This window comes from Mus caroli, chromosome 2 (assembly GCF_900094665.2).
Source record: "Mus caroli chromosome 2, CAROLI_EIJ_v1.1, whole genome shotgun sequence".
Classification (NCBI taxonomy): domain Eukaryota; kingdom Metazoa; phylum Chordata; class Mammalia; order Rodentia; family Muridae; genus Mus; species Mus caroli.
In genome coordinates, this window is record NC_034571.1 from 103,218,881 (window position 1) to 103,240,402 (window position 21,522).

Sequence of the window (21,522 nt, forward strand, 5' to 3'; positions counted from 1 at the left end):
ACTGGAAATGTCCTAAGTGCAAACTGAGAGGAAGTTGGCACAGTGCCAGCACAGGTCCTAGAGACTGCATGTTTGTAGGGCCTCATCAGATGCAGCAGATAAAGGGCTTGAGCATGTTCTTGTACAAAGAGAGAATACATCGACTTCATTTATATGAGCCAAGCAGAGCTGACTGATGGTGTAGAGCTGCAGATGACCTCAGGCATTGATTTTAACTAAACTATCTATTTCCTATGATATACTGGGCTTGGTTCAGACATGTATAAGAGGATCACTTAGATATTTACTTTAAATTGATGCATAGTTATGAAATTTTGATATATGGCTTGATTTGCATTGGATATTAAGAAACAACTCATAAAAGGGGAAACTTCAGCTGTGTTCATGAGGTTTATCAGAACTCTGAGGAAAGTGGTTGGGCGGATACACCACCAACCTAAGGTGCCAGGTGTTACTGGCGACTTGGCTAGGTTCAGAGTTTTTGCAAGACCAAGTCCTGTCTGCAGATCTGGTACTCAGTGTGTGTTTTACAATTCTTTTCCCAGGTCTCTATCAGTACCGTATGCTTATCAGTGTTGTGCATTTTGGGGGTGTGACTCTTACGCAAATTTAAATACAGAAGATAATAGCCCCCAAGACCACAGTGTGACAAAGGAGAAAGGTAAGTGTATCCACCCTAATAGAGAGCTTCCTACAACATTGATCAACCTGTCTGTGTTATAATCAGTTTGGAAAGGATCTGTTCAGATCTGTGAAGAAAGTAGCACTCACTGTTACCTGCATGAAACACAATCTTGTATATATTCTTTAGCAATTTCATACATATATAAAATATATCTTGTTCATATCCAACCCTAATGCCTTCCCCATTACCCCTGGTCACCTCCCCCAATACTTGTTACCATCATGTTTAATGTTATCAAGCCTCAAATAAGCTGATCTTTCACTCACTAGTAACATAGAAGAAATAGGGAAATTGGTCCTTTCCCTACAATGGAACCGTTTAAATCCGATGCGCTTTGTTTTATATTTAGGTGCTACAGATGCAGCAAATGCCACCAGCACTACTGAAAGTGAAGAACATAGCCAAATAATCATCCATTGTACACCTTCAACAGGTAGTGCCCAACCTACAGTGGCTGTACTTTCTCACCTTAAGTAACTAACGTTGGGTAAACAGATCTAAAATGTCCAGGGATGGATGTGGTTTTTACAGTAAGGGAGGGATTAGATGACCCAAAGGAGCAATGTTTCTAACTTAGCCTACTGTTCTGAACGTCGCTGTGGGGTTCAGCAGGGATGTGCTCATGTGGGTGTATGCAACCTATGTGTGTGTGGAGACTAGAGATCAATGTCAGGTGTCTTTTTCATTGCTCTCTTCTCATGGTTTTTGAGTCAGAGTCTCTTACTAAACCTGGGATGCATTGATTTGGCTAGACCATCTGGCCAGTGAGCTGCGAGGATCCACCTGTCTACCCCCACCTCCTCCAGAGCTGGAGTGACAGACCATGGCTTTGTGCCAGGCTTTTTATAAGGTTATTGTTGACCCAGCGTCTGGTCTTTATTTGTGTGGAGCAGGCACTTTACCAGCTGGACTGTCTCCCTAGCACCTTAATTTTTTTCAATGTAAATTTTTGCCTTTTTTTTTAACCTTATTAATTCTGGGAAAGTTATTAAATTGATTTCACATATTTGGTTGTGATTATAATGGCATATTCTCCCTATCTACCAACAAAGATGGATTTCTCCCCAGCTGAGCTATAGAAACACTTACTGGTGGATAGGGTAAGACAGAAGCAGTCTGGTATAGAATCCATCCTTCTGTAGAGTCAAATAAATGCCTTCTGAAGGAAGCTATAGGCTTCCAAAGACAGTCTAATTGTTAGAGAAAGTGACTCCACCCATAGGAGAAACAGCTCCCAAAGGAAGTTGTTCATGCCAGAAGATCTTTCTTCTCCTTTGTGTTGTTTCTTTGTGTGTGTGGGGGGGGGGGTGGAGGGTGGTTGTGTTTTGTTTGAGACAGGCTTTCACTCTATATATCTCTGGAACTCACTCTGTAGACCAGGCTGGCCTCCAACTCAGAAATCACCCGCCTCTGCCTCCAGAGTGCTGAGATTAAATGTGTGTGTTACCTTCCCAGCTCTGTTCCTCTTTTAAAGAGGGCTGAGTTCAGGCTCAGAACTAAAAGCAATTAAGTGCTTTCTCGTAGAACTTCCCAAGGATATTATAAAACAATTTCAAAAGTTTATGCTATGTGGAAATCAAAAACTGTGGAAATCAAAATCTTAATGGAGCTGGTGAAATATGTCAGATGGCAAGGGCACTTACTGCCAGTGCCAAGCCTGATGTCCTGCGTTCTATCCCCAGGACATACGTTGTGGAAGGAAGGAATCAAGTCTGGCATTGGTCCTCTGACCTCTATACATGCATGCATACCCTCTAACTGTAAAATAAATAAGTAGACATGTGATTTTAAAACACAGTATAAAATAAGATACTTTGTTGGATATATAAATTTTCATGACTGCTGAGGAAAATAAAATATGCCTTTAGTCATCTACAATACATAGTTTTTCTTCTGCTTCATAGCCAAATTTTCTACTTTAAATTTTTCAACAAAATACTCATCATTTGTAATATAACTAGCATGTGAAAATTAATAAGACAAATAGTTCAGCCAGAAAAACGGCTTATACCTTTAATGCCAGCTTTTGGGAAGCAGAAGCAGGGTGCAGAATGATCTCTGTGAATTCAAGTCTAGCTTGATCTACATAGCAAATTCCAGGACAGCCAGGGCATAGGAAAAGCCTGTCTCCAAAAAAAAAAAAGGATAAACATTTCAGTTCACTGAATGCCTAAATACAGTTTTGTTTTGTTTTATATATGTGTATGTTTTTATACCAAACTTAGTTAAAAATAGTTAATATCCATGTGATTTATATATGCAGCTATACTAGCTTAGAAAGTAACCTTTGTCACATCATTTAAAGGTTTTTAAACGTCAGTTTCTTTGAAGACCAGATTAACTGTACCTATCTTAACCTGCTTCCTCCAGTTGCTTTTGAAAAATGGATACAAATATGTTTACAAAAATTTGTGTACATACATATATAGTTATAGACTATTTGGAGACTAGCAAAAGAGGGGAATTAGTATTTACTGAAGTTTAACCATATATCTGGCAGCTGCTTAAATACATTAAACATGTAATTCTGTGTAAGCTGTACATCACTATGAAAGAGGCATAATTTAGCCACAAGGGAGGATAGAATCTGTAGAGGTCTAAAAGGAAGAACGGTAAGATACAAGACAATCTGATTGCAGATTTCAGTATTTGGACCAAGTACCTTTTATATACCAATATTGTGTGTGTGTGTGTGTATATATATATACACACACACATACATACACAAGCTATGCTCTGTGTACTAATTTTACATAAAGTGAAATTTTATTTCAGTTACCTCCATGTGACTCTACCAAATATTTAATTTCTAAAATTTAGGGCAATTTATTTTTTTAAATAAACTATTTTGTGACTAAAGTATCTTAGAAGTAGCATTCTTTGAGTTTGCAGGTGGCAGGCTTCTCTAGATTTAATTGCTAACGTCAGACCATAATATTCACAGTGTTCTCTAAATGTGTTTCATTGTACCCTTTCTTTTTCATTTCTAGGTGCTTTTAAGCCCTGTGAATATTTACTGGGAAGCTGGATGATTCGCCTTACAGTGTGGTTCATTTTCCTGGTCGCCTTGCTTTTCAACCTGCTTGTCATTTTAACAGTGTTTGGGTCTTGTTCATCACTGCCTGCCTCCAAGCTCTTCATCGGCTTGATTTCAGTGTCTAACTTACTCATGGGCATCTATACTGGCATCCTGACTTTTCTTGATGCTGTGTCCTGGGGCCGATTTGCTGAATTTGGCATTTGGTGGGAAACTGGCAGCGGCTGCAAGGTAGCTGGGTCTCTGGCAGTCTTCTCCTCAGAGAGCGCCGTATTCCTATTAACACTGGCAGCCGTGGAAAGAAGCGTGTTTGCCAAGGATGTAATGAAAAATGGGAAAAGCAGTCACCTCCGACAGTTCCAGGTGGCCGCCCTCTTAGCTCTGCTGGGTGCTGCAGTAGCAGGCTGCTTCCCCCTTTTTCACGGAGGGCAATATTCTGCGTCACCCCTGTGCTTGCCGTTTCCTACAGGAGAGACACCGTCATTAGGATTCACTGTGACCCTAGTGCTGTTAAACTCACTAGCATTTTTATTGATGGCCATTATCTACACTAAACTCTACTGCAACTTAGAGAAAGAAGACCTGTCAGAAAACTCCCAGTCTAGCATGATTAAGCACGTTGCTTGGCTCATCTTCACAAACTGCATCTTCTTCTGCCCTGTTGCATTTTTCTCATTCGCACCGTTGATCACGGCAATCTCCATCAGCCCCGAGATAATGAAGTCTGTGACACTGATATTCTTCCCGCTGCCTGCTTGCCTGAATCCAGTCCTGTATGTTTTCTTCAACCCAAAGTTTAAAGACGACTGGAAGCTCCTGAAGCGGCGTGTTACCAGGAAACACGGATCTGTCTCAGTCTCCATCAGCAGCCAAGGTGGTTGCGCGGATCAGGATTTCTACTATGACTGTGGCATGTATTCCCACCTGCAGGGTAACCTGACTGTCTGTGACTGCTGTGAGTCATTTCTTTTGACAAAACCAGTATCGTGCAAACACTTAATAAAATCGCACAGTTGTCCTGTATTGACAGTGGCCTCTTGCCAGAGGCCAGAGGCCTACTGGTCTGATTGTGGCACACAGTCGGCCCATTCTGACTATGCAGATGAAGAGGACTCCTTTGTCTCCGACAGCTCTGACCAGGTGCAGGCCTGTGGACGAGCCTGCTTCTACCAGAGTCGCGGATTCCCTCTGGTGCGCTATGCTTATAATCTACCGAGAGTCAGAGACTGAACTCCTGTCCGGGACTGTTTTCCTCCATCAGCCAATCACAGCTCAGACCTTGAGCTGTCTGTCTTTTGACCTTTCATCTGGGAAGGACTTGTGTAATCACTTCCTGGTGTCACGCAGAAGAGGAGGAAGGTGGCAGTTTATTTTTCAAATCAGAAGTCTGTGAAGAATGGGTGCCTAAAGTATAAATTGTTGAAAAACATTGTGATGCCCCAGCAGTGTATGCTCCATTGGGAATAAATGCGACTTAAAAATGATTTGATGTATGGCATAGCAATATGAGATTAGTTGGGATTTTTTTTTTTTCTTTTCTGATCCATCAGGTGCAAAGTTCAAACTATTTCTGAATTAAGCACAAAATAAAGGACAGCTGTTAATATATTTTAGGTGAAAATGTGAATTTATAAAACTAAGAAAATGTCTTGCTAATTTTACCTAATGATTCATCATTAATCTCAGGATGACTTACTTCAGGGCCAAAAAAGGGACTATCTCCCAGCAAGAGCTAGGAAGAGTTCAAACAGGCATTACCTTCACGAGTTTTCTATGTCCATAAATTGAAAGGTTTTGTTCAAATGATTTATAAATCTAAAACCTGAAGATGGTTTTGAGAACGATATTAACAGCTGTTAGATTTTTTTTTAAATAGTAGAACATTTGTTTTTGTTCATTAAACATTGCTCTGATGAAATCACAGTGATTCCCCTCTCAGTGTTTGACAATCACAGCACAGGGACACAGCAAAAGGCTGATTGCCACGTGGGTTTAAGTAGAGATGACTGAGTAGTAAGTACCACTGAGCTTTTCATAGTATCCAAGGGATTTGATGGCTCTAAGTAATGTCCTCACCAACTGGCATGCCCTAATGTCCCTGGCTGCTCTGACATTTCCAAATTTGTTGAAGTTATCTATCATTCTGATTATACAGGAAGCAAACTTGAGTCTTTTTTTTTTCTTTTTTTTTTTTTTGCAATTGTAAGATAATAATCATGACACAAAGCACTTAAATTTATTTTTTAGTGAGCTGTTGTACGAGAACTTCCATACATTGTTTGCATGCTGTACAAAACCATTCAGTAGCTCAGATGCCATGAACTGTGGTTAAACAAGACACATACTAGGAGTGGGGGAATCAAACCTTGTCCTATGTCCTTAAATTTTCTAAATTTACTTGATTCTTACCTATAGGCTTCTGATGTGGAAGACTTAACACTGTGTTAAGTCAGTAGCAAACCCACTGCCATCTTAGTTATACTGGTTAAACAAAAACTTAAGCTAGATTGCAGTTTGATTAAACTGTACATACTGTGCATATGATGAATTTTATCTTGTGTAAGTTATTTTTAGAACACGAGTTGGGCAATGTGGCTTCTGTTCACTGTTTAATTAAAGCTACCTCCTAAACTCTAGTGGCTGCCAGTAGCAGAATGCTTAATTGTGGTTTAGATACATGTTGTTGTTTTTGATTTTTTTTATCCTTGCCTTGTAAATAGTCTTGGTTGTACATTGTCAGTGGAATAAAAACAGAATCTTTGTATATCAAAATCACGTAGTTTGTATAAAATGTGGGAGGGATTTATTTACTGTGTGCTGTAATTTTGTAAGGTCATCTATTTACAACATAAATATAATGTTTGTATATTTACACATCTGATAAATATTAAATCATAACTTGGTAAGAAAATCCCAATTAAAGGCTTTCTTCCTAAAATTCAAGTTATTGAAAACTTTTTTTTTTCTTTAAGAAATAGAATAGGGGGCTGGAAAGATGGCTCAGTGGTTAAGAGCACTGGCTGCTTGCTCTTCTAGAGGTCCTGAGTTCAATTCCCAGCAACCATATGGTGGCTCACAACCATCTGTAATAAGATCTGATGCCCTCTTCTGGTGTCTGAAGACATAAAGACAGTGGCATTGAACTCATATAAATGAAATAAATAAATCCTTTAAAAAGAGAGAGAAAGGAAGAAAGAAAGAAAGAAAGAAAGAAAGAAAGAAAGAAGGAAAGGAAAGGAAAGGAAAGGAAAGGAAAGGAAAGGAAAGGAAAGGAAAGGAAAGGAAAGAAAGAGAATAGGCCAGGCATGGTGGCTCATTCCTTTAATCCCAGCAGTTGTGAGGTAGGGAGAGACAGGTAGATCTCTGAGTTCACCACCAGCCTGGTCTACATAGTAAGTTTCAGAGCAGCTAGAGCTGTACAGAGAGATTGTGTCTCAAAAACACCCAACAAAACAAAGCAAAAACCCAAATAAAACAACAATAGACTATTAGGTAAAGCATGTGGTAAACTGTGCTAGACGTCTGATGTACAAGAGTTTCTATAAAGCAATCTCGATTTCTTAATTTATAGCTAGGTGCATTACTGAGTGTACTTAGTATCACACAGTCAAATTAAAGTTTGTAACTACCAAATATTAAAAGAAATGTTGGAAATAACCACTGGAAAACACAATTTTCATGCTATCTATAAAAGTCTAGGACACTATACTGAAATTTAGAAGTAAAGTTTTATCCCAAATCTAAACTATAGTAGAAAACAAATTGTGATATTTAAGAGAATAGTAATCATTAGATCTTTACTGAAGGCAAGAATTAACAATCTGCAAGATACTACATGCAGTGACTTTTCTAGATGCTTAAAAAAACCCCTCATTTCTCAAATGAAAAGACAATTGATAAACCACAGCAAATTTCAGTAAATCCTTAAAATACTTACGAACCAAACCAGAACCTAATTCTCTTTCTGTGTTTATTATTTTATGAATGTGGGTGTATGGAGGTGTGCTCATGCCAGATGACAACTTGTCCTCCTCAGGGAGCCTATCCGACTCATTTGGGACAGGTTCTCTCATTAATCTGAAACTCACTGATTAGGCTAGACCATCTGATTAGCTAGAATGACTGGCCTGAGCTTGTGCCACCCACTGCAATTTTATGTAGGTTCTGGAAATGGAACTCGGCTGCTCATGCTTTGAGGTAGGCAGTTTACTGACAGAATCATCCCCTGCGCCCCTGCCCCCCCCCCCCCCCCCCCCCCCCCCCCCCCACACACACACCGCTGAGTCCATTCATCTTAGCTCTGAATAGAGTAGTGAGTTTATGTTAAACTTTGAATGTTGGAAACTTTTATAGCAAAAAGCACGGTGTAATGACCTTACTTATACCTTTCACAGGTGTCCACAGCACACAATGAGACTTTCATCTTCACCACATTCACTAAGCCCCTTCAGTCCTTTTGCCTCTTGCTAACGTTATTTTGACACAAGCTGAGACATATTTCATATGTTAATACTTAAGTATGTGCAGGAAGACATTTTTGAACCCATATCATAAAATTGCCAAAAGGATTACTGGCAAAGGAATTAGTTTTGTAATATAGTTAAATATTTTTAAGCAAAAGTCACTCTTGCAGGGAGTTTCCACGCCAATTAAAAAAAAAACCCTCATATTATTAGATTGAAAATGAGTATTAAGAGGATAGTTAGGTCCACACCCTGTAACTTAAGGGGAGAGTTAATTTGTACATTTGTATAATCCTATCCATCTTGACTATTGTCTCAGTCCAAGTAATGAATAGCACTGTAAAAACAGACCACATTCAAACAGCCACAGCAGGCCATTTAACTGCCTTGTAGCCTTTAAGGCTAATGCTCTTGGTGACCACACTGATCCTAGAGTATCAAGAGCACGTTACTAAAGCATGAAGAGGGTTAGGAAACTTTATGGTCTAACATTCCTACACTGAGAGGTTTATGATGGGGAACTCGATGTGGGATAGTGACAGAGTTCAAGAGATGTCAAGTCCAGAGTGGAGCTGAGGATTAATGAATGAATATGATAGCAGGGTAGATTATTTTGGGGAGGATTAAATTAAGATCATTGCAGTTAAATAGCCTATTTAAGAATATTAAGAGGAAAACTACTGGTTCAAAGCCAGCTCCATTCCCTTCTCCAAAACCTTTAGGTTATTTTTGTGGTGAATGGAGGGTTGTTTTTCAAGTTCCTGTCTTTGTGAAGGTATAAGGTAGTCCAGTGTCTCTGAGTTACTGACGCCAAGGGTGTTTTCTGACAAAATATCTTAACCAGATATGCCAATACCGAATAACTGGAGTAAGTCATAGCCATAAGTCTACTAAATCACGTTTCTTAGTTCACCGTACAGTTTTCTTCCAATGCCATTGTTTTTACTGAAAAAAAAAATGAACAAAATAGTGCTAGCATGTCATTTATAGTCACTTTGCTTCGCTTTTGGTTGCTAGTATTTCTACCATATCTAACTGCGCTATGAAAATTCTACAGATACTCTCATTTCACTTGTGATTCTTACACTAATGTAATGTACATTAGTCAAAAGCTGCGTTTACAAATGTATGCAGCTTTGTGAGCATGAATAAGCAGCTCACTTTCAGTATCTGCCATCTTTTCCTTGAGGGCTTCAGTTAGATCCTCGGCCCCTAAAAGGAGAGTGCTAAGGAGTCCTAGAAAAATGCCTATTGCATCACAGTTCGAAATTTCATTTTAAAAAGAACGATGGATTTTAAGGTTGGCTCATGATTTGCTGCTCTGGTATGGACACGCTGGAGAGTGGACACAAATGCTTTGGAAGACTAGAAAGTTAACACATCCTGATAAAACTGATTGTGTTGCAGGGCAGCGGTGGCGCATGCATTAGCTTCCAGGAGTCAAATCGCTAACCAGTAGGGAGCCTGCCAGGGAGGAACCAGGCCTACTTGGTTCTCATTCAAAGCCTGAGTAAGCTGATAGGACCTCGTTTTTGCACTTGGGAAGCAGAGGCAGGCGGATTTCTTAGTTTGAGGTAAGCCTGGTCTACAAAGTGAGTTCCAGGACAGCCAAGGCTATACAGAGAAACCCTGCCTTGGCGACTGGGGGTGGGGGAACTGATTATGTTGACAGATGCTGCCCATACAGTGAGAAACTGTGCCCACAGAGGATTCTTGGCTCGGATAAAGTTCTCTTCCTTAGGCAAACAAAAACAAACAAAAAAACCCCAACAACATAAATGAACTAAAAAATTCAATCACGAGTGCTAGATTTTTTTTTTTTTTTAATGATCCTGAGCTTTTATGAGGAAGGGGGAATAACCGTGGCTTCAGGCTTCTGCCTTTTCCTTTTAAGGGATCCGCTTTAGTGACACTGATACGTGTCGTGTACCAAATGGCCTTCAACACCACTGCAAACACAGTACTCAGGACAGCGTCAGGAACGGGCGGACGACTCGGGGAGACGCCGAGCTGAAGCTGTCAGTCGGGAACCTTCCTACCTGGACTGAGGAAGCCAAGCTCTACCAGCCCAGACAAAGCCCCTTGCTGGCTACAAGCGTCGCTATGACAACACGGCCTAAAGCTGGCGCTGATTGGTCGGACGGCGCGCGCGGAGCCTGCTGGGAGAACGGGACTCCGGCCTTGCTCGGGCCGTTTGAACTTGGCGGGCCTGATGCGGGCCGCACGGCCGTGGCGGGCCGCCTCTCCGGCTCCGTGCACCCGCTACCTCGCCCGCTGCAAGCCGGGCTTCCGGCCCTCCTCGAGCTTTGTTGTCGACCTCTTAGTGGATTCTGGAGATCCAGGGCTGGAGGATGTGGCGTTGACCGAGTGCTTGTCGCCGCCGTCTCTGAGCTGCAGCAACTCCACCCTGTCCCTGTTGTCTCCCCTTGGCCACCAGAGCTTTCCGTTTGGTGCGGACGACAGTGAGGGGGAGGATGAAGAGGCCCTGGACGAAGATGCCCGTGAGTCAGAGAGCAAGGTGGAGAGCTTGGAAGGAATAGAGTTCCAGCGGCGCTCCAGGTAAACTCAAGGTTCGGCCCTCCCAGCACTTGTCAAGACTCCTTAGAGATGGCATTCAGAAGGCTTTGTTGTTACCCCGAGCCGCATAACCTCTTGTCTTCAAGCTCAAAGGCTGTGCAGCACTTGCATCCTAGGGTGCTGGGTAAATTCTTACAAATGGTCACTGATTTCCCATGATTCCTAGTTCCTTTTTCCTGAGACAGAGGATTGCTATCTCAGTTTCCATAGAAACTTACTGTACACAGTCGCAAGCACACAAAACTTGCTGCTAGGAGCCTTTAAAAGCCTCAAAAACCAGGTTGTCACTCCAGAGCTCTTATCCATAAACTTAGCATCAAAATGTGTAGCTGGTGCTGGGTTGTAGTAAGTAGGTGCTTTAAATATAAAGAGCTGGGTACGGATGCCCAAAATGTTTATACTCTGCAGAGACAGGTTAACTGATCTGAGTGAGAACATTTAATGGACTAGTGAGTGTTCATCAAGGGGGTTAGTTAATAATGCCATCTTAATGTTTATTTACCTTGATTCATTCAGCAAACATTTACTATTTTGCCACATATTAATGTAGGTAGAGATAAACAAGATAATAAATGACTTCTATTATCAAGAAAGAAAAGCCCAAATCATTTCACAAAGAGAACTATATTAGAATACAGATAGAAAGTCTCCTTAGGCTGGAGAGAGCTCGGTGCTTAAGAGGGCGAACTGCTCTTGCAGAGGACCCAGGTTCGAGTCCAAGGACCTTCATCATCAGGTGGTTCACAACCACCAGTAACTCTAGTTCCAGGAAATCTGACACTGTCTCCTACTGACACCTGTATGCTTGCACTTGGTGCACATAAACTCATACCCAGTGTGTATATGCTCATAAACCTTTTAAAAGGTGGGGATGAGAAGATAGATTTTTTTTTAAGGCCTGCCTCAAAGGCCTACAGCTAGGTACAGGCAGCCCAGGGCTTAGTACCCAGGTATCTCCTTAGGGCTTACTTATACTATGTACTCATTACTATGGAAACTGGAACAAAGGGCCTGTCCTTGTAGGAATTTTTCTAAGACAGCTTCATTTTAGGATACATTCCTTATGGCAGCCTCAGGAAGCCTTTACAAGTTTCTGATTGCCAGGCTGTGTCAGGCATAGTACAGAAGATTTAAGAAATTTCAGCTGGCAAGGCCATGTTTTTTATATAAGTAGCAAGATAGCTTCCATTCAGTCTAAGGCACTCATGTAAGAATTAATGAATCAAATAGGAGGTCACTCACATGGGAGGACATTTTTGTAAGGATGAGAGGTGAAAGTTCACGTTGGTGAGGGTGGAAGTCACAGAGAGCAAGCTGCTTTTCCAGACTGCTAATAGCAACAAGAAATAGGCCTTCCCTGGTTAGCCTGGTGGAATTTTGAACTAGAATTTTAGGAGTCTTTTCATAAGCACTTTCAGGACAGTGTGGATTTAACATATTTTAAAAGTAAATTTGAAGGCTTTGGTGAATACCTTCTAGTCAATATTCAAAAGACCCAAACAGTATGTCCTAGTTTAGCAGCGTGTTGAATAAAGGCCAGCAGACTACAGCTCAGCCACTGAGACTTGCATTAGCTTCCAGGAGCCAAATCGCTAACCAGTAGGGAGCCTGCCAGGGAGGAACTAGGCCTACTTGGTTCTCATTCAAAGCCTGAGTAAGCTGATAGGACCTAGTTTTTGCCTGCTTTCACACATCAGTCCTTATTCAAAGGACTTGTTAAGAATACATCTGAAAAAAATGATGATGCAGATTTATCAGGTTTTGTGGAGACAGAGGACAGGAGTTTTACTTTTAGGGCAAAGCTATAGACAGCATAGAGGCATGACACATTCATCAACCTGCAGTTCACCAGACCAGACACATGAGGTCTGATCAGTTTGCTAAAAGGAGGCGCCAACTCAGGAGTATGGATTTTATGCTGAAGGTTAAAAGCCTCACTAAGGAATGTTTGAGGTGATACAAGGATTCATTTAAGGGGTGAACCTGCATACAGCTGTTAAGAGTGGTTTGAAAGAAAGGGAAAAGACCATTTATTGTAAGGTTGGAGAAGAGAATGGCTTGAAAACAACCAGAAGGCTCTAGATATGTTACTACACGTGGCTATTTGTATGTAAATTGTGGGGTCACGTGGAGTTGAAAATGTAAGTCTCTGGTTTTGGTGACTGGTTAGGTGTAGGGACTCTTCACTAAGGATTGAAAGAGAAATGCACTTTTATTAGGAGGCTGGGATGGTGCTTAAATGATTGGATTTATTTTGTACTAACTTTAATAGCTGGATGGTTGGAAAGAAGTCTGGAACCCAAGATAAAGGTCTGAGCTATATTGCTGATGTGGGACCAAGAAGATGTAGAGAGATTTCATGTAGAACAAGATAAGGTCATTCTGCAAGATTGAGAAAGAAGGAAGTATATAAATAATATATCAGCAGTGTCTCTTTCCTTCCAGAGTACAGATTCTATAACGATGTGAAGAAATGAATAATAGCAGGAAAATGAGTAAACTTAATCTATGAAGTAGAGAAAATTACATAACACAGTTGATGAGGCCATTGTTTGCTAGAAGGAACAGTATAAACACATAGAACTAGGGTCTATAATAAACTAGATTTTAGGAGTGAGGGAGATGAAGAATGCTATCTAAGATAAACATTGAATTTATCATCAGCATCACAGTTTTTTGTGTTTGTTTTTAGAAGAGGCTGTAGAGATGGCTCAGTGGTTAATGGTTAATGGCTCTGCTGTTATGGAGGACATTATTTGAGTACCCAGCATCTACATCTGATGTTCACAACTGCCTGTAACCCAGCTTCAGGGCATCTAACTAATACACTCTTCTGGCCTCTGTTGGCACTGTACTCATGTACATACGTGCACAGACAGACAGATGCATTCTGCTTTGGATCCTGAGCAGTAAGCTTTTTTGTGAGCATTATGCATTAGACAAGTTGCTCTGCTCTTAGATTTCCTTGCTCAGGAGAGTTACAGAAGACACGTGGTGGAAATGGAGACTGACAGGAGACCGATAGCCTGAAGAGTTGTAGATTCACTAGGAAACTGGAAAGGGAATCAACCATAATACTTAGTTTGTTCTCCCTGGTTTCAATACCCAGCATGAAAAATAAAAGACAACAAAACAAAGCCATAGTAATAGACAAGTATCATTTTCTTTACAACTTTTAATTTTAAAACAATTTCAAACTTACAAAAAATTGAAAGAGAATCTCAACAAATATCTGATTCCTCCTTCACCCAGAATCCCTGATTGTTAACATGTTTTTGCTTTGCATTTGCTCCGTATGTATACACATTTTTTCTGATATACTGCAGTTAAGGAAGGAAAAAAGGTCTGGGTTTGATTACATGTAATTAATAATTAGTAATTATCTGTTCAAGTAGGATTTTTCAGAATAAAGAAAAAATCAGCAATGCTGAAATTGAGGCAGATGCATGGGTTTGGGATGCTCCACGGATTCTTACAAAAGGCAGTTTGATGGGTGAAGTCATTCAGATGGATGGATTTGTAGAAATGAGACTGTTAGAAGCATTACATTGTTGCTTTCATTGTACAGCTGCACATTTCCCAGTGGGAAGAGCTCTCTGTAGTAAGTGCTCCTGTTCTCTTTCCTGTAGCTGTGAAGTTGAGTCGCAAGACAAACAAGAAGAGAAGCTGGTGCTGTTACAGGACGGCAGTCTGACACCATGGGAGATGTGGTTTGTTGGCAAGGAGAAAGAAGAGCGTGGCCGGCTACAACAGAAAGTTCTGGAGGTAAACTAAACAGTGTCTCTTCACTAAACCCTGGGCCCACAGAGATCCACCTGTCTCTGCTTCCTCAGTGCTGGAATCAAGGTTATGCACAGCCATCCCCAGCCAACCTTTCTATTGTAGTCTTCATATTCAAATGTAGCCACAGAGTACTAAAGGGGACTCTTGTGAAGGAAATAGAATCCAACTCTCTTATAACCTGCATTTTCTCCTGTAAGATATTAATATATTTCCATATCATTGAAAACATGTTGTGTTTTGTTTGTTTGTTTGTTTTGTTTTGTTTGTTTTTCGAGACAGGGTTTCTCTGTGTAGCCCTGGCTGTCCTGGAACTCACTCTGTAGACCAGGTCATTCTCAGAGATCTGCCTGCCTCTGCCTCCCAAGTGCTGGGATTAAAGGCATGTGCCACCACTGCCTGGCTGAAAACATTTTTTTGTTCTGAGAATTGAACATGCTAGGCAAGTGCTCTCACCTTTGTGTTACACCCCAATCCTAACTAAATACTTTTAAATATCATTTTAAAGTGGCTTCCTGATATTATATATAGAATATATTAAATATGTATCAAAATTTGTTCACTGTGTGGAGAGTTTATTTTCATCTGTTAGTAGCCATGTTAACATAAAAATCATAGAAACCAAAACCTTTATAGTATTAGAATAAAATTTCCTTATCAGTTTAAAAACTAATTTTTGTATTGACTTTTTTGCTAGGTTGAAAGTCACAAGTCAGGAGACTTGGCCTAACTCCTGTGGTTGTGGGTACATTCCATTCAGTTGTTTCCTTTTACACACTACTCCGTATCCTAGCATGTAAATCAGTCCCTGGAAAAGTACACTGTGAGGGAAGCCCCTCCTTGTCAGCAGGACTTTAGAGAGACCTATGCTTGCTATTAGGAGGCTTAGTAAGAGCCCCAGTTACAGCCTTTTCACTTGCTGGTTAGCATTGCTAAGTTATTTAAACCTTTGTACTTCAATTTCTCCATCTCTACAAGAGAGTTGAAATTGTACTAGTCACAGGATTTATATAAAGATTAAATGAAACAAAGTATGAAAATGACTGATTTTGGTTTTATTGGTATTATGTGTATCATTGCCATTATAATCTTAATGCTTTTTTATTTATTTTGAATATTAACTTGTATTTTGAGACCCAGACAAGAGTCTTATCTTACCTTATTAGCCTAGCCACCCCCCCCACCCCCGCCCTGCCCCTCAGTACTGGGAATCAAACCTCGGACCCTCTACTTGCTAGACAAACATTCCACTATTGACTTATACTCAATATATTAAAAATATTTGTTCAGGGCTGAAGATGCAGCTTAGTTGGTAGAATGCTTGCCTAGCATTCATGAAGGTGTGGCGGCATAGAACCCTGACAGGTGTGATGGCTCATGCCTGTCTCCACTGCATTTGCAGAATTTGGGAGGTAGAGACTGGAAAGGTCAGAAGTTCAAAGTCATCCTGCACAGCTAAAATCAAAGCAATCAATGGAAATACTTGTGCATCGTAACAAGTCTGTTCTTTTTATTAAGCAGAAAATGAATGTGTGTATACATATGTGCCTGAAATTTCTCAGTTTTGTGCAACAGCTGAAACTGTATTATGGTTTTGTTTGTTTTTAACCCATTAAATTGATACTAGATTCACTGTCTGATTTACTATCTTGTGGTAATTCAGAGAGGCCACTGGGTCATTTATGGCTTGGTCTGGATCCTCTGTACAAGTCACTTGCTAAGACAAAAGGAGTTACTTCAAATTATTGTTACTCAGCACATAAAGGAAGAAACTTTTTTTTTTTTTTTTGTTTTTCGAGACAGGTCCTGGCACTCACTTTGCAGACCAGGCTGGCCTCGAACTCAGAAATCCGCCTGCCTTTGCCTCCCGAGTGCTGGGATTAAAGGCGTGCGCCACCACGCCCAGCAGGAAGAAACTTCTTAAAAGAAAAGTAGTAAGAGTGCCTGGCCTGTGGAGTCATAGAACAAGGCTGAAATTTGAACGTGAGAAAGTTGCTTACATTCTTTTAGCCCTGGTTTCTTCATCCACAAGCAGACATTAGAGTAGTTAATAGCATGCGCTTGAGCCATACTTTGTATTTTCAAAACTGAAGACTTTAAGGTGAAGCAGATTCTTCTGTGCTTTGATGAAAGGGAGAGAGCACACTGTTGGGCCATGGCTGAGTAGATAAAAACGTTCCATACAAGTTAGATATGACTGAGTATGAAAGCCGATAGTTACTAGGAAAACCTGTTTTGAGAACAAATTATAATAATATAAAATCCATGCCATAATAATTAAACATACAGAAGGGTATAATTATTCAAGTTTTAGATTTATTTAACATTTTTGTGCTACCTTATTACTTAACTGTGACATGACTAAGGTATTTTTGTCTGTGGCTTTTTTTTTTTTTGGTTGTTTGAGACAGGTTTTCTCAGTGTAGTTTTGGCTGTCCTAGAACTTGATCTGTAGACCAACCCTCCCTTGAATGTATAGAGATCCACTTGCCTCTGCCTCCCAAGTGCTGGGATTAAAGGTGTGTGCCACATCTGTCCAGCTTTTGTCTGACTGGTATGTAGCAGTCATGCTAGGGATATCAACATGTCCACTGACCATTTAGCTTTCTGCCAGCTTATTTTGAGTAGTTGTAATCAGTACATTTTTCATGCCTTTCATTTTGTTTCATTTCCTGCTTTCCTTATTTATTGCATTCCCTCTTTGATTTTATAATCTATATCATAAGAAGCACAGATTTTTAAAAAAAATTTGTTCATGTATTTTTTTTATATATGAATGCTCTGTCCTCATGCACACTGGAAGAGGGAGTTAGATCCCATTACAGATGGTTGTGAACCACTACCTGCTTGCTGGGACTTGAACTCAGGACCTCTGAAAGACGAGTCAAGTGCTCTTAACCACAGTGCACTCACTCTCTCCTACCCCCAGATTTTTTTTTTCTTACACCACAGGAATAGTGCATCTCAGATTCCTACTAAAGCTAAAAATCAGGAAGTCAGACAAGTAATTGGTTAAGGTTTTAGTCAATGGAAAAGTTCGGACTGAAAATGATTTCCGATATAAATGCCTTTCTTCACAATAGCAAGATGTATTTTAGAAATGAATGAGTCAGCCTTAATATTTATTTACTTTTTTGACAGTTTGAGTCGGTCTATTTTTTTTTTATATATCCCAGCATGCCCTTGAACTTGCTGTGTCATCCTGACCCCAGCCTCAATGTTCTTCCTGCTTCAGCCTTCCAAATGCTGGGATTTCAGTTGCAGGCCACCACAGTTGGCTTAACTATTTATTTATTTAATTAGTGCACATTTGTTGTAGAGTGATGACTTTTGTCATGAGACTTTTGATCAAGTATATACTGTACTTTAACTCTATCCTTCCCACTACCCTATTCTCTCCTCCTTCCTCTCGCTAGTCCTCTTTTCTCATATCTGTGACATTTTGTCATCTTTTAAAATTAAAAAAAAATTATATGGTAAGTTGGATCATTAAAAAGATTAACCTCATTCATTAGTGTTTGATTCTATCAACAGACATATCATTTCAGATACTTCTGTTAGAGTTATAATTATATTAGATCGTTAAAATTACCCACTTTAAAAATTTTTTAAAATTTTTGAATATCAATATCATAAAAGCCAGAACACTGGACTCCAGGTTATTTGTATTTTATTTATTTACAGTTTTAGTAATTCTTTAGCTTCCCGTCTAGATTCTCAATGGTCTCTTTTTAGAGTGATTGTTATTACAGGGGTGTGTGTGTGTGTGTGTCTGTGTGTGTGTGTGTCTGTATGTATATGTATGCAGATGCCTATAGAGTCTGTAGAGGGCACTGAACCCCCTACAGCTATAGTTAGAGGAGGTTGTGCTCCACCTGATATGGTGCTAGGTACTGAACGTGGGCTCTCTGCAAGAACATGCTTTTAACAGCTGAGCCATCTCTCTAGCCTCATTCTCTCTGAGGTCTTTAGTTCCATTAATTAACTTCATATGTGAATATAATGTGTTCAAACTTGTAAAATACCTATTTTTTCATAAACCAGGTGGTTTTTCATTCTTTTTCCTCACCATATTAACATTGGTCATTTAACTAATTAACTAACCTTGGATAAAGCAACCAGGTGGGATATAGAATGGCCAAAGCTTTTTTGCTTTGTTTTTAACTGTTACCTTCAGTAGCTAAAACTTCTTTGCATGTAGTTACAATATATTGAAATACACATTCATGCTGATTGTATTCTTACCATAAAGTGTGTACTCGATGGGAAATTCAGTGGTATACCAGCAGGCCATGTTGGGCTTTTGAGTGAAGACTCCTGTCCTGGAAGAGGCCTACATTGGTGATGAATAGATGGTGTGAATGCCAAACTTGGAAGAGATCTGTGTTTCTAGAATGTGATGGGTATTTTGGATGGGAGGGAAAGTTATTTAAAAAGACCCTCTGGAATTGGACCACTACTTTAGGTCAGTGTTATCATTTTCTGGGTATTACTGAGTCTTCTTTAGTCTTTAGCCTAACTAATAATTGGCAACCATAAAGCAGGGTCTTAAGATCTGCATAGCCCCTTTTGCAATTGTTCATTATTTGAAGAACCTTTAAAAGGACGTAAGTATGATCACTCATACCTATTGTACATTTAAATTGTAAAACTGCTTTAACTCTGAGAACATGGCTTTAAAGGGCAAGATGGTGAGTGGAGATGTTTGAGTATAGTGCAGTATCAATTTCCTCATTTTGAGAAACCCCACATAAATTGAGTACTGTGAAGCAAGAATTCATGGCAAAGGGGTGATTTAGAGTTCTCAGTGACAAAGACTGATGAGAATGGTTAGTGGCTTGAACACTATTCTGAGGAAAATTGTTGGGTACCTGTTAAATGGGGAAAACTTCATAGAGCTGTGTATGAAAACAAAGGAGAAAAATATATCTATATACACGCCCTGTGTACATGCATACAAATGCATATATGTAGGTAAGTCTCTAAATATAGATCTGATAGTTATATAAACATTTTATACAACAGTGCTTATAAATGCAGTGCTGGGGAGGTAGAGATAGGATGGGTCCTGAGATTTGAGCCCTAGGTTCCAGTGAGACCCTGTTCTCAAATAGCAAGATAAGACCTGTGAGTTGGCTCAGTTGGGTAAAGGTGCTGGCCTGCAAGACTGATGACCTAGGTCAGTTTGATTCTCAGATCCCGTAATGGAAGGAGTAAAGCAACTCCTGAAAGTTATTAGTGGCATGCATGTGCCCACACTTCACTCGAATGCATTATGCGAGCGTTGCACATGCAGGCACACAGACACACACACCCAGTTTATATTAGCTGTAGAGCAAACATTTTGTAAAAGACTATTATATGAGTAATCAAGGAATAATAGCTAGTTAGTGAAGAAGTCTTAATACTAAGATCAAAATTTGCTTTGAGAGGGACAGTATTTAAAAGTTGAGAGTTTCTGAGTGAAAGAGAGAGTCTTTTATCCAGTAGACTTCAGACAAGCACTCACTTAAAGCAGCCAGCCTGTTCTAAAGTGCAAAAACTTGGTTCTTGTGTAAGTTTTATTTCATTTAAGGTACTGGAATTATACTGAGAGAAAACGGTCTTTATTGGCAAGTCTGCTCAAATAGGTGGGTCTTAGGGGAAGGGAAGGATGGGCAAGAGAGTAGACCAATAGATGATAGGTTATTAATAACTACTGAGAGAGAAGACAGGGAGTCAGCAGTGATTGGTTGTAGAATCCCAGAGAAGTCTAGTTTGAACAGTTTTCTCTGCAGTGCATGGATGTTACTGATGAGTAGCAAGTTATGTGGCATTTACCTTGTGTTTTATTAGCCATACCTTCTTCATTCTCCCAAGAAAACAATCAGACACATTGATTCTGGTGGCAGCAAGGCAGTTAAGTAGTCTGGGATCTGAACATGCATTTGTTTTATATTCCAGCATCTGTAAAATCAATGAAGAAAACATCAGATTCTTTTTTTTTTTTTTTTTGCCTCTAAGGAAAATGGCTTCTTTACATTTCTTTAGTGTAGCTATGAACTGAAAATATAAGACTTTTTTCATTAAGAATCTAGAAGGTTTTTTTTTAATAACTATAAAAAGAAAGTTATAATTCTCTTGAGCTACTGCCAGTACCTCACAGTGATGCCAAAATATTTATGTATGGGAAAGACGCTGATTTCAATGCAGTAATTTTGCTGAAGCTTAGTCTAAGAAACTAGTGTTTTGCTGCCAACCAATTATTAGTATTCCTATAGGATGACTTACTTGTTCTACCAATGCTTTTTTTTAATTCCAGAGTTACTTGAATGAAATATTGGCACTAGTAATACATGTCCTATTAGAGAAGATATATTCATGTCTAATTTAGCCTCACCTTTTTTATAGTTACGTTATTTGGGTATTTCTGTTAAGTGCTTCTCTTTGTTCAAAATCTCACAGGAATTAAATCAGCAAATAGAAAAAAGAAAAGAAATGGAAGAACGTGAAAAAAGAAAGATAATTGCTGAAGTAAAGCACAAGGAATGGGTTCAAAAGAAAAATAAGCAGGTAACAAAAACCAAATGCATGCATATGTACTTCACGTCTCCTGCAAAGTTTTTCTTCCTCCCCATTATCTAAGACTGTGTACTTTTGTTTTTTTTATGTAGCCAGACATTGGCTACTTTGTGGGTCCTCTTTTCTTATACCTTTCTTCACCCCTTTTCTTCTATCCTTTCTACCTCCTAACACTAGATAGAGAAAACAAGGATAGAGGGGAAATGGCACTATATTATTGTTACACTACTTCATGCTGATTAGGGGTGTTGAGTTCCTTGGGACAAGTTTGATCTTTGCTGTCAGGATATCTAATTTCTTGTTGTACCTTTCTTGTGCACTAATACATAGCAAACCACAACTATCAGCAACTAACAGCCCGTACCACCATCACCACCACCACCACCACCACCACCATCACCACCACCACCACCACCACC

General features: G+C 39.8%; 2 protein-coding genes across 3 annotated transcripts in view; both read left to right on the forward strand.

Moving 5' to 3' along the window:
- The window catches only part of Lgr4 (leucine rich repeat containing G protein-coupled receptor 4), a 97,314-nt gene extending 90,654 nt beyond the window's left edge, over window positions 1-6,660 (forward strand). For both annotated transcript variants that reach the window (XM_021155166.2, XM_021155170.2), the window contains exons 16-18: window positions 546-661; window positions 1,035-1,118; window positions 3,676-6,660. In XM_021155166.2, the coding sequence (XP_021010825.1) occupies window positions 546-661; window positions 1,035-1,118; window positions 3,676-4,952 (1,477 nt within the window). In that variant the 3' untranslated portion in view covers window positions 4,953-6,660. The remainder of the gene's footprint in view (window positions 1-545; window positions 662-1,034; window positions 1,119-3,675) is intronic.
- A 3,643-nt stretch (window positions 6,661-10,303) lies between these two features.
- Window positions 10,304-21,522, forward strand: part of Ccdc34 (coiled-coil domain containing 34) — a 24,789-nt gene continuing 13,570 nt past the window's right edge. Inside the window, exons 1-3 of the mRNA XM_021150275.2 lie at window positions 10,304-10,744; window positions 14,392-14,527; window positions 20,987-21,094. Of these exons, the coding sequence (XP_021005934.1) occupies window positions 10,398-10,744; window positions 14,392-14,527; window positions 20,987-21,094 (591 nt within the window). The 5' untranslated portion in view covers window positions 10,304-10,397. The remainder of the gene's footprint in view (window positions 10,745-14,391; window positions 14,528-20,986; window positions 21,095-21,522) is intronic.